The sequence below is a fragment of the Tasmannia lanceolata genome, unplaced genomic scaffold (genome assembly GCF_043159265.1).
Source record: "Tasmannia lanceolata isolate RefF3 unplaced genomic scaffold, GAP_Taslan_0.1 ptg000008l, whole genome shotgun sequence".
NCBI classification, from domain to species: Eukaryota; Viridiplantae; Streptophyta; class Magnoliopsida; order Canellales; family Winteraceae; genus Tasmannia; species Tasmannia lanceolata.
This window is the reverse complement of record NW_027518685.1, coordinates 66861535-66874971: the sequence shown is the minus strand read 5'-3', so window position 1 is coordinate 66874971 and position 13437 is coordinate 66861535. Positions and strand designations below refer to the sequence as shown.

Here is a 13437-nt window from a genome sequence, read left to right as displayed (position 1 = left end):
CAACACCGGAGCAGTGGTGCCGGCTTGGTCATAACAGGACCGGACAATTTTATTGCGGAGTACGCCCTGCGACTAGATTTCAAAGCATCGAATAACGAGGCGGAATACGAAGCTTTGATCGTGGGAATAGCTCTCACCACCTAATTACGAGTCAATCGGATCAGAGTCCACAGTGATTCGCAATTGGTGGTCAGCCAAGTAAATAGCTTCAGCGAAGCTAAAGAAGAGCGGATGATCAAATACCTAGAAAAGGTGAGAAAGGAAATCTCCACCTTTGAAGAATTCCAGATAATGCAAGTTCCCCGAACTTTAAATACCCACGCTGACGCTCTCTCCAAGATGGCCTTGTCCAGAATGTTTGAGTCGGGAAACATCTACACCAAGATCCTCCCTCAACCTAGCATTGAGAAAGAAGAAATCCTACAACTCAACGAGGAACCTAGTTGGATGGATCCTATAGTACGGTACTTAAAAGACGGTGTCGTATCCTCGGATAGAAAGGAAGCTCGACGCCTGGTCGCCAAGGCCGTCAATTATATCTTCAATGGACAGGAGTTATACAAGTGGTCCTTTTCATGGCCTTTATTGAAATGTCTCCGACCCTCCGATGCGGAACTCGCCATGAGAGAAGTCCAAGAAGGAATCAGTAGCGATCACTCAGGCGGAAAGGTATTGGCTCACAAGATCCTTCGCCGAGGTTTTTTCTAGCCAACTCTCTAGCAAGACGCATCTGAGTTTGTCAAAAACTGCGAGCAATGCCAGAAGTTCACTACCGTACCTTGTCTTCCTGCAGTTCCTTACAAACCCATCTCCAATCCAGTCCCATTCGCTATGCGGGGATTGGATTTGTTAGGGCCTTTTCCTAACTCGACCAAGGGACACCGAATGACGTACGTTGCCATTGACTACTTCACCAAGTGGGTCAAGGCCAAGGTGACCGACAATGGGACTCAATTTGCGAGCCGACGGTTCAAAGATTTTTGCGGAAAACTCGGTATCGATCAACGGTTCACCTCAGTCGGTCATCCACAAGCTAACGGACAAGTGAAAGTAACCAATCGGACTCTCTTACAGGGGTTAAAGAAACGCGCAGAAAACGCCCGGGGCTTATGGGCAAAAGAATTACCGAATCACCTCTGGGCCTATCGAACTACCCCCAGAACCGCAACAGGAGAGTCGCCATTCAACCTTGCCTTTGGGGTAGACGCGGTCATACCCGTCGAGATTGGGGTCCACTCTCCGAGGCTTGAAGCATATAATGAAAAGGCCAATCCCAACCACCTAAGGAGCAGTCTCGACCTCGTCGAAGAAACTAGAGAAAGAGCCCGAGTCAGGATGGCGGCGTATCAACACAGAGTGGCCCGATACTACAACTCTAGGATGAAGGAAGAGTAATAAGGACGGGTGACTTGGTACTGCAATGATCCGAAGTCTCTGACCCTCGCAACTCGAGAAAATTGGCTGGGAGGGACCCTACCGTGTATCCCGCACTCTCCAGCCTGGGTCATACCAACTGGAAGACTTAGAGGGCAACCCCTTCCCCGCACTTGGCACATTTCAAATCTGAAGAAATTCTACCAGTAGGCAAGAATGTAATTTGTTTTCATTTCCTTATATCCAATAAATCTATGTGTTTGTTCTTTGTCTTTGTGATATTGCAGACATGTAATCATTCTCCCCAAGTAATAAAATCTCCTTTTCGATTCTCCATCCGTAAGAGCGATTACATCGACAAATCTCCAAACTAAACAAGCTACAAACGAAGGTTAAAGATACGACCCATAAACTGGTGCCCGAAGAGGCCCAGTAGAGAGTCTATCTATTTGAAAGATACGACCCATAAACCGGTGCCCAAAGAGGCTCGGTAGAGAGTCTATCTAAGATATGACCCATAAACCAGTGCCCAAAGAGGCTCGGTAGAGAGTCTATCTACTTAAAAGATATGACCCATAAACTGGTGCCCAAAGAGGCTCGGTAGATAGTCTATCTACTTAAAAGATATGACCCATAAACCGGTGCTCGAAGAGGCTCGGTAGAGAGTCTAACTACTTAAAAGATATGACCCATAAACCGGTGTCCAAAGAGGCTTGGTAGAGAGTCTATCTACTTAAAAGATATGACCCATAAACTGGTGCTCGAAGAAGCTCAGTAGAGAGTCTATCTATTTGAAAGACACAGCTCATAAACTGGTGCCCGAAGAGGCTCGATAGAGAATCTATCTACTTGAAGGATGTGACTCATAAACCGATGCCCAAAGAGGCTCGGTGAAGAGTCTATCTACAAAGTACTGCTTCAAAAAACAAATCAATATATCACCAGAATCAGGAAAAAATTTACTATCACCAGCAAAAAGGTAAAAATGTTTCAAAAGCATCACCATGAGTAGGGATCGCCTCGAAGGACGAACCCTTCCGTCACACACCACAATAAAATTTATTTTACAAATCCAGTTCATAACAAAAGCGAAAAGAAATTGCAAGGGCCCTGCCACTAAGCATCCTTCTCCAGATCTTCTCCAATAGAGGACGCTCCCATGGGCGGGACAGAGGATTCCACTCCAGGAGACGCAACCGCGAGGTTCGCTTCGTTCGCTTCAGTCACCTCCGAATCCTCTCCCTCGGAAAGTTCGATCCCCGGTGGTCCCTCCAGCCTGTCAACGGGAAATGTGGAGTCTATGGCCTTAACCTAGTTCTGACAGTCCCTTCGCCTCAAACTCCAGGACATGAAGTGCCATATCCGTTTGATACTCTTGAGACTGGCGAAACTCGGCAATCGCCCGGGACCGAATCTCTCCTTCACGCTGCGCAACCTCGTCCCGCACTTTTTCAAGGTTAGCACGGATCTCCTTTTCACGGCTAAGTTCGTCCTTTACCCTCTGAAGCTCAGCCTGGGCATCTGCCTGAAGCTTTCTCGCATCTGCCAAGGATTCCTCGAACACCTTCCTATCGTTCGCCCGCGAATCCGCATAATTCTTTACCTCCTTGGATGCGTGAGCATAGAGAGATTGGTACTTGTCCATGCACCGCGAAGTATAAGAACAAATATCTGACAACTGTGAACAAAAAGGGGAGAAATAAGTATTCGTAAAGCCTAAAGGACGTCCGGAGAATTAAGATAAATGCACACACCTTCTTCGCCAAAGCAACCATGTCCCGGCCCAAATGCCGTCCGCGGTCCACCGGCTTGGACAAAAGTATGCTACTGGGATATTTAATCAGGTGCTCGAGAAGGAAACTACGAAGGGTTGACACCAGGAACTTCAGTATCATACGCCTGGTGAACCACCAAGTGCTACCAGACATTGGACCCCACCATCGCCACGACACCCACTTGGCACGATCTTCTGTGCCCCGGAAGGAGGCTTCAAACTGACTGTGCCAAGGTCGTGGCCGAGGATGCAATCATTTGTCCGGATCTTCCTCCAGATCCTCTTCAGGGTCTTCCTCAAGATCCTCCTCCGGCAAATTCACCTCCAGATGAGGCTCGAGACCAGATGACGCGGAGCTGATCCTCGTATCACCTTCGGTTACTTTTTGTAACATCACCTTCAGGGCCTCGTTCTCCATTTCCAAATTCTCGACTTTAGCCCTCAGCCGGAGAACCTCCGAGCCTTGCTGAAGAAGTTGATCTGCCACCCCGCGTCCCCTCTCCATAGTATGCTTCAAATACCGCTTATAATTGGCAATGAAGCTGGGAACGCCTCCAGGAGCAAGGAAATCTCTGGGAGCAGGGAAACCCAAGTGTTCTTGGGTTTCCACTTTCTGCTTCTTCTTACTCTGGGAGCCGCGATCCGCCCCCTCAACTCCAGCCGATGGAGAAATCACCGCCACCGGAGTCATCACTTCCGGCGAACCAAGTCCTGCCGCCGGCAAGTTTCTTGCCCTCTGCGATCCCCTGGTTCTAAGAGACACCGGCTCTTCGAAGAAAACCTGAGGCTCCTCTTCTCTATCCGACGGCGAATTCACTTCTACCACCGGAATTATCGCCCCTGGTTGATCATCGCCGGCGAGCTCCTGAGACATTTTTAACAAAGAAAAACTGAAAGAGAAAGAGAAAGGAGAAAGAAAGAAGATATGGCAGATAGTTCTTTCCCTCACTCCCATTTTATAAAAGGTCGCTAGGCGGGAAATTCGAGCGGGATTTAATGTCCCGCCGATTTTTGAAATCTCCTTCGAAGCGGAATAATAATAGCCTGACCCGCTTTTCAAAAAAGCGCGCAAAAAAAAAGACGGGATTCAAATGTTTCCACCGTTTCTCGAAAACCACTGAGGATAGAATAACGCACCTATTAAACAATGTGACACATTGAATTCACCCGCCGATTCCCGATAAAGACGCTTCAACTCCATCATTTTCAGAGAGTCGGCGTCGGCTCACCGCTTGAAAATTTAACTACTTCCTTGACCCTTACAAAGGGACAAGAAAGTAGGGGGCAGTATGTTGGGGGTAAAAATCGACATTCACGGTACCGACCCTCAAATCCCTTCTCCATTACTCAACTAGATCAATACAACCCCCGCAGCAACACTCGGTAACGAACATTGATTGGGCCTCCTTGATACTTCTCCCTTGACCGGTACCGAGCTACCAGGGAAATCAAACACAATCGCGGGGATCTCGCCCCCAAACGACTAATCCGGACGGCCGTTACACCTAAGGTGCGGCTTTTGAATTCAAAACGTCCCACCCAAGTCACCATCCACGATCTCCGCCCATGATCAGCGGAAGTCATATCTCCACGAGTTTATTCTCTAGCCATCACGCTCCACGTGGGCTAAATCAAAGGTATGATTAATATCTCCACGATCTTATTCTCCAGCCATCACGCTCCACATGGGCTAAATCAAAGATACGATTGATATCTCCAAGATCGTGGATCTCCTCCCCTATAAAAAGGGGGCTACGCACTCAAGCAAAAGGCATTCCATTCTCCCTCTTCTCCTTTGGTCTGGTAACTTGACATAAACTCTCTCCCATTCCCAATCCATCATCTGTGATTGCCCATCTCTGACTTGAGTGTCGAAGTGGCCGTCTGGAGCCACAACTCGGGCCCACTGACGCTTTCTCTGTGAGAGCAGGATTACAGGTTCTGCGAAGCTAGTTCGTACAGTCAGATTTTTGGCGTCATCACATACCACAATGTTCAAAGGGGATTTTGTAAAAAACGAAAAAAAAGATGTTGAAAATAAAATGAAGATGCACTACAATGCTACTTCTTGAAGATATATAGTTGGAACCACCATGCATGCCAAGAATTTTAGCAACTCTATCTCAAAACTCAACTAAGTACTGAATTGTGTGGCCATTAGCCATTTATATTGGGACCTATATTTCTTTCCAGCATGTAAGATTGGCAAATGGCGAAGCCAATAATAAGCTAGCTAGACCTAGACCAAGAGTGTTTAAGGAAGGCTTAGAGTTGCTTGATTTTCTCCCTCCTTAACGGCCCACTGGTAGTACTTGTGTCTGTATTTGTATACTTCTTTTCTGTCTTGTATTGACCCCTGAGACAGGGATTATACCATTATTTCCTCTTTAATAAACTTTTCTACCATTCAAAAAAATAGCATGGGGCTTGTCAATAGCCACCCAAGTTCCCCATCATATATAGTATCCAGATCTATAACATAGATATGATATTTAGTTACTATAAGGACATGCATCTATAAGGTTTTAAATAACCTGAAGCTTATCAATGGCCAGCTAAAAAATTTCTCCCCATTATATATAGATAATAAGTAGAAAATTTTATAGTAAGTTTATAAAAAGAGAGACTGGACACTTGAGCAACCTTAAAAGTTGAAGTCAAAAGTGGATATAGATAGTTACCCCCTCCGTCTTCATCGACTTTTTGTACATATTTTTTCAGATAGTGGATTAGTTGAGAATCCTCACTATCAAACAAATTTTTTTTGTTTCTCAAGATCTGGGTTGATTCTGGTCTTAAGATCTAATGGGAGAGGAAAGAGACAATAAAAAGAGGTTGTTCATTGAGTGAATAAAGTGGGAAGACCCATGCATTGCCTGTCAAACAGCTAGGCTGGCGTATTTCAACTCACTTTGTTTGATTGATTTAGCTTGTCTTATTTGTTTCATTCACCTGTTTTTTAGTTTTGTCCCCATGTCCTTTGTCTACCACCTCCAAATATCAAGCATTCTCTTCCAGCCTCCATCATACAATTTGGACTGTATGATTCTCAATGCATTGATTCAAAACTGAGAGCCATAACTAGAGGGACTTGATATCTACACGTTAAATTTCGATAATGGCACTTCACTATTTATTTAATATTTTTGTGAATAGCTGGTACAGTTCAAAATTTACCAAAAATCTATTAAAGAGAAGTGACAAAATCAGAAAAAAGAAGTCACTCATAGAAACCATGCAACCTTTATAACAAAAAACCCATAATTTATGTTTCAAATGTATACAAAACAACAAATTAAATTATATCAATATAGTGCTGGCAATCACCACAAGAATAAAACAATGCTAGACACACTGCAATTATCACTGTTCACCACTAAAACACAAACACTTGTTCTTTGTCTTCTGCTTAAAACCTTCAAACAATCACACAAAAGCACATGAATACATTTGTAGGATTTTAATATATGTTTAGTTTTGACTGTCTACTATTCTACTGTCAAGCTGATCTCTTCAAGCTGTGAAGCTCCCTGCATTAACAAAAGGTGAAAATCGAATGAGAATAACTCTAGTTGAAAATAATCTAACTCAAGGCAAAATGCACATGTTTACTTGCAAATACTAATACTATGATAAAGAAATTTGCAAAACATGAACAGAGCATTTAGATGACAAATTGGTGGGTATTTTTGGGGCAAAACGTATTAGCAGGCAAGTGTACAAGTGTGAGGGACTAATTCATAATCTAAACCATTTTACCTGTTGAAGGCTGCTATTGTTGGGCCATGACCCAAAAGTGCCTCACTTCAAATGAACATACAGTACCAACCTTCTGATTTGTGTACTTCAAACAGATAGAAAATAAAACGAGAATAGCATATACATCACATGTTCTTAGTGACCTTCAAACAGATAGAAAACAAAACGAGAAGCAAATGCTTTAAAAAGATGGTTAAAAAATTTAAAAGGCCAGAGACCAATTTAGAAGTAAAAAAAAATCTCAATAAACATAGCGATGAAAAAGATTTTTGGGCATGGCCAAACTGTATTGGGGCATAACACCTGATTGCCTTGGATCATGAAATAACATTTTGCACATTCATTAACTGCATAATTACCATATAACAACTTATAATAATAACAATAGGAGATGTAATCAACAATTTCTTATTTTGTTAATCGTGCTCCTCTCAAGGGTTCTTTTTTTAATTTTCAGTTAAGGGTGTTTCTAATCCCTTCCTCTTTTGAGTAACATCACAGTTGGGCTAGACCCCCAAAAACATCCTTTCATGTTTAGGTTGAGGGAATGTCAGAAATTAACAGGCGTCGATATTGAAGGAAAAAGGAAACCTTCAAACGAACAGGATTACAGCCCCTCAATAGCTGAGTTAAAAACATGTATCGGATTAGAGGTATTTGAAGAACCACAAATGGAATACTACTAAGAAGTCAACCAACAATCAGCTTTTGATTGGTAAAGGAAATTAATTAAATAATTAAAATTGGCTACCAGGGGAATATTGAGCTTCGAGTCAGTACAATCAACAGTACAGATCTTGAATAAAATCATATTCTAAGGTCACTTTAGATCTCTGGATCATCACAATAACGAATACAAATCAAGTGTAGTTGAATACTTGAATTAATTGTTTCGAATTAGAGGCAAAAACAACAAAATCATTAAAATAAGGTTTTAATCTCTGTTTCAAAAAGAAGCCAAATCAAATCCTAGTCACTTGGAATGCCACGATCGAGAACTCATATGAAAAAGTTATAATTATGGAGTCAAAGGAGAACGTATTTACTTTGAAGGGTGAAAATGCAGATTCGGACAGGAACTCGTCCAGCGTAAAAGGGAGTTGACACGACCGAGTCGACAATGATGCTGAGGCATTTTGAAACTATGGTTGTAAAACCAGATACCTTTCCTCAGATTAAAATTGAACAAAATAAATTGTTGATACGAGAGGACTAAAACAATAAAAGGTTGTAAGATATGTGGACCTTCTAATTGAACAGGCTCAATGCCACAAACCATCATTGCTGCTTAACAGATTGAACCAAATCCCACAAAATGACCAAAACAGCTCTGATGAAACCTCTTCTATCAAGGTAACAAGGAACACCATATATTGATATGAGAGTGCTGAAATAATGAAGACTAAAGGTTTGTAAGATTGGAAGACCTCCCAGTTGAGCAAGAGGTTCAACCCTGGGAACCATATTTGCTGCTGAACAAGTTGAATAAAGTCAACCACAGAAAGACCACTAGAGACAAACCTTTTCTATCAAGGTAACAGGTAACACCATATATTGAAACATGGGGATTGCTAGGGACCATCGCAGAAAGGCATTTTATGGCTAGCTGTTGCATTTGAGAGCAGCCACCGCAGATGAATAAAATTCATAAAACAAAATCTGATTAAAAGTGGGCCTGTGTGGCTTCTCTCACATGCAACAGCCATCCGCGAAAGGCCATCCGGGATAGTCGCTAGCAAATCCCTTGAAGCAATATATGTACCACAACCCAATTAATGTAACCAACTACTAGCCAGCCGTGAAATGCCATCCGGGATAGTCGCTAGCAAATCCCTTGAAGCAATATATGTACCACAACTCAATCAATGTAACCAACTACTAGACACATAAGATATAATCTAGCAAGGCGAACCACGAATTTGCAGTAGCCTGAAACCCTCATTAGATGAACAATCTTAACTGTCTAGTCAGAAGATTTTTGTCCACATTGAATATGAACCCATAGTTAATTTCTCATTTTCTAGCATTTGAATATGACACCTCGCAATAGAGTTTTCAATTGAACAATCCAGATATGGTGCCAATGTAAATTCAGTAACAGGAAGAAGTTAAGAAAAGACCTTTTCAATTCTTCAGATATGGTAGAAAGAAGTTAATAGACCTTTTCAATTCAGATATGGCAGGAAGAAGTTAAGAAAAGACCTTTCAAATTCAGAAAAGGTGCCAATGTAGAAATGAATAGTGATACGAATAGATGTGCCCATATTATTTTTTGGTAATACAGGTTTCCAACTGTAAAAAATTGCACACCCAATGGTGTTCATCCTCATCCATCTGGTGTACCTAGCTAGTCTAGAACATTGCCTCCAGTCCCGAGGTGATCAAGTGTTCAGCTTAATTATTGGCATTATTTCCTCATTTTATGTTAAAATCATGTCTTTTATCCTACAGTCATATCCTTTTATCCAGGTCAGGATCATCCAATAATGGTGAGAATATATAATATAAAAATATCGTGAAAATGTCAGGATAATATCATGATATTATGGCTATATTTTATGATAAAAATGAAAAACATAGCTATATTTTTCAAATCTAGGGATTATTTCGGAATTGTCGTTTTATCAAAATGTCGCAATAAAAACGTGATAATTTGAAAATATTGGAGATATTTGTGACATAGAATACAAGCAGTGTGTCATTGTGAAATTGAAGAATATACGGGCCTAGATACCGCACATCCAGACTCTAAGGCAAGCTTGAAAAACCCAAGTGAAATTGAATGCATAGCAGGAGATTCAGATATCTTAATCTGTGATATCCAATAAGAGACAGATGAGAGAACACTGAATTTCTGCCTGTTTGTCGACTTTGACGCATCAGAGGCAGGTGTATCACAATTTCCCTGGCTGCTAGTTGATTTCTTTGTTCTAATAATGCTGCTAACGGGTCTCGATAGTGGGTTGACAGAAGACGTGGCAGGAATTGAGAGGCGTCTGGGTGGTTTAGCAGTTTTTTCCTTGCCAGAAAGATCAAGAACACTCACACTTTTGCTTACATTTGAGACAGCCCGACCCCTGCGCAAGTATGAAATTAATCTCTTCATCTTCTTCTACAGAGGATGTTGTAAACATCTAAATTTGAAATACATAAATATAGAAAGAAATAAAATTTTATATTATAGCTAAAATCTGCCTGTACCAAAATATCTTTCTCCCTCCCCTTGTAGAAGGAAATTATATGCTGAAAGGCCGTATGAACACATAAAGGCGGTACGATAAAGGTACCATCTTGAGATTTGATCCAACAGCAGCCCATCAAAAAGTGAGTTGCTGTAGGATCAAATATAAGGATGGGATGCTGAGTACGTATTCACAAGACCTTTCATCATATAATTCTCTTAGAAACAAGTCATTTCTCTCATATTTTGCTACTAGACACACCATCTCTCTACCATCTTTTCTTTACACAGATTTCAATTATACATCCTCTTTAGAAGATCTTTTTTTAATGTATTTACTTATCCCTTGATCTCATACACCAAAGAAAACAAGATTAAAAATAAATAAAAGGTTTGAAATTTTGAATTTTCCAATGAGTCATGACTAGTTCAACATGTCGAAGTGAATATGTAAAAGTTTTAACCTAAAATTTGTATAGAAAGCTTTAGATATGTAATTTTATCAACAAAATGATGTATTGCAAGCAAAGATTATAATTAAATAAAATAATAACTTCAAAGAAATCTATATCAATCAAATTTGATCTGGAAATTTATAAATGATAAAGTATGCATATGATCGGTTACTATAAAATGCATAAGACAATAACCTAAAGCAAAAAAATTATTTAAATAAATAAAATTTAAGAATAGCTTATGCGCAATCTGTTTATGTATGGATCTAATAAATAAACAATAGAATAATAAAAGAAGAGGATTAAATCTTTCACGATGCTTGCGATTCGTGGGTCCAATCATTGATGGTGGATCTGTCATGGATGGATTGAGAAGTTGGTATTTCGTAGAAGCCCTGTGTGAAAATCAATATGAATGCTGAAGATTTGATGCGCGCATCGCCCCAATATATAAGATTGAGATTAAATAAAATGCTTCGGAAAAAAGTATAAATTCTAGTTTGTATTTGTGTACTAATGGCTTGTATGGTGAAAAAAACTATTGTAGAAAGTCTACATTATAGTAAAGTGTGTGCAGAGAAAGAAATGACTTTTTTTAAGAGAGTTCTCCTGTAACCTTTTGAGCAATAGGAGGCGAGAGAGAGAGAGAGAGAGAGAGAGAGAGAGAGAGAGAGAGAAGGGGGGGGGTCTTTCGAGAATGGCACCAATCGAGGGAAATATCCCCACCCCACCCCCTTCTAGGATTTTGAGGGGAAGAGAGAAATGAAAGATCCTCTTGAGAGGAGAGCCTACTGTTATTTTTTTAGAAGTAGGATAGGAGTCCATTTTTTGTCCTGCTATAAAAGAAAATGGAAGAAAAAAAAGATATTTGGGGAGTGCCTAAAATAAAAATGATTATTTTTAATTGAAATAGGGTTGTATGTCAAAAGAAGAACCTTTTCTATAATAGGAAAGTTCGTCGAAAATTGTGTTATCTTTTCTGAAATGACACGTCAATGGTGTTTTATTCAATTTCGTGTACTGTGAGAAAGACTATAATGCCTCGTTCTTTTTTAATTGTTTCTGTTTTTTAATCTCCACCACCACCGACGACCATTGCTGTAACTCGAAAAAGGTGGAAGAAGAGGAGAAAGAAGAGAAAGAAGAAGACGATGAAAAAGTGGACAAATTAGATGAAGAAAAGAGCGTGAAGAAGGAAACAAAAGAATCGACGATGGAAAAAGTAGAAGACTCCAGAAAAAATTTAAAAAAAAAACGAGAGAGAGAGAGAGAGAGAGAGAGAGAGAGGAAGCGGAAATTGTGGCCGTGTCGGTGAGAATTGTGGTCGACTTCGTGAAATGTGGCGTCACTGAGTTGACCGAAAAATCTCACAGAGTCAACTCTAAATTTCACCAAGTTGACTTTAAAAAATACTGAGTCAATCCTAAATCTCACCAAGTCGACCCCAATTCCACCAATACGACCCCAACATTCTCTTCTTCCCCTTTTTCATTTTTTCCGATCCATTCTTTCGAGTGTCAATTCTCCTTTTTTTCCTTCTCCCTCTTCTTTTCCATTTTTCTAGCATCTTCTATTTTTCCCAACATCAATTCTTTCTGTTTGCTTCTTCCTCTGCTTCTTCTTCCTTCTTCAAGTTGCAGCAATGGTCAGGCATGGTGGTGGAGATTAAAAAATAGGAAAACAAAGAAGAATGAGAATAAGGCATTTTGGTCTTTTTAATCGTACAACACCAAACAGACATGAAATGTCATAATGGTTCCATTCTGAAGTAATTTCTCCAACAGAACACAGTTTTGGAGAAACTTTCCCTTCTATATTTGGATGTATGTAGTTAGAAGATTTATTAGAAAGAACAAAGATTTTAGAAATATAAGTAAAAGAAACATTTTTTGAAAAAATAAGGACTGTAGCCTTTTACTAGTTATGGAAAAAGGTAATCTTTTATTGAAATAAAAAAGAAAACAACAATAGGTTATAATGAGAATTTATATGGTGGCCGGCCGTGAAAATCACAAGGGCAGAGTGTCAAAACTCTGCCCCTCGATTTTTTATCCTGGTCAAAGACCCTTTTTTGACTTTCCACTTAGATAAAAAATCAAGGGGCAGAGATTTGACACTCTGCCCTTGTGATTTTCACGATCGGCCACCATATAAAAACTCGGTTACAATTACCTCTCTTTTTCATCACTTTTCTATATAACAAGTGACAAAGAAGCAAACACATGAATAATATGTAGGTCGTAATTTAAATAGAATAAAATTAAACTAAATAGACACCTATAGGATACCCCTCTTGTGTGCCTGATTTGAAAGTGTGGTATCCAAATAAATAAACTCAAAAATAAATGACAATAATAGTAAGAAAAAACTAGTGGACACAGTGAACAGATTGGGGCAACAACATACAACATCCAATGAGAACACTCTCAATGGCAGCTCGTACACGAACCTTGCTCTGAATTGTTGCCTTGAGCACACAAGACCACATAAAATGAAATTTATACAACAACCTGGCTTTGATACCAAATATGATGTGGAGCGAAAGTGAAAACCAAGTGGATTCTAAACATCGGCAGCGGAAATCATTGAAGCTTCTAAACTTATACAGTTATACTCTTTGATTTGGTATGCTCTGATACCAATCAAATGTAGAGTGGTCAGCAAAAGCAACTTTTAATCACAACAGTAGAAACTCTAGAATTGGTGTGGTTTGAAGCCACTACAGATTCAGTCCTCAACTTAAATCCAAAGACGTAGCAACAAATATGAAATTGAGGCGCCCACTACAACAATCTTTACCTCCCTTAGCCATGTTTGGATCTCAAGAAAAATATTTCCGACCGAAACTTTTTCTAGGGGAAATGTTTCCTTTCCTCGATTTAGAAGGGAATAAA

General features: G+C 40.2%; 1 protein-coding gene across 1 annotated transcript; it reads left to right on the top strand.

The window, feature by feature from the left end:
• The first annotated feature begins 291 nt into the window (after positions 1-291).
• Positions 292-1395, top strand: LOC143883228 (uncharacterized). The gene is made up of 2 exons (XM_077386578.1): positions 292-697; positions 794-1395. Exons 1-2 carry the CDS (start codon positions 292-294, stop codon positions 1393-1395), a joined length of 1008 nt encoding a protein of 335 aa, XP_077242693.1.
• The last annotated feature ends 12042 nt before the right edge of the window (positions 1396-13437 follow it).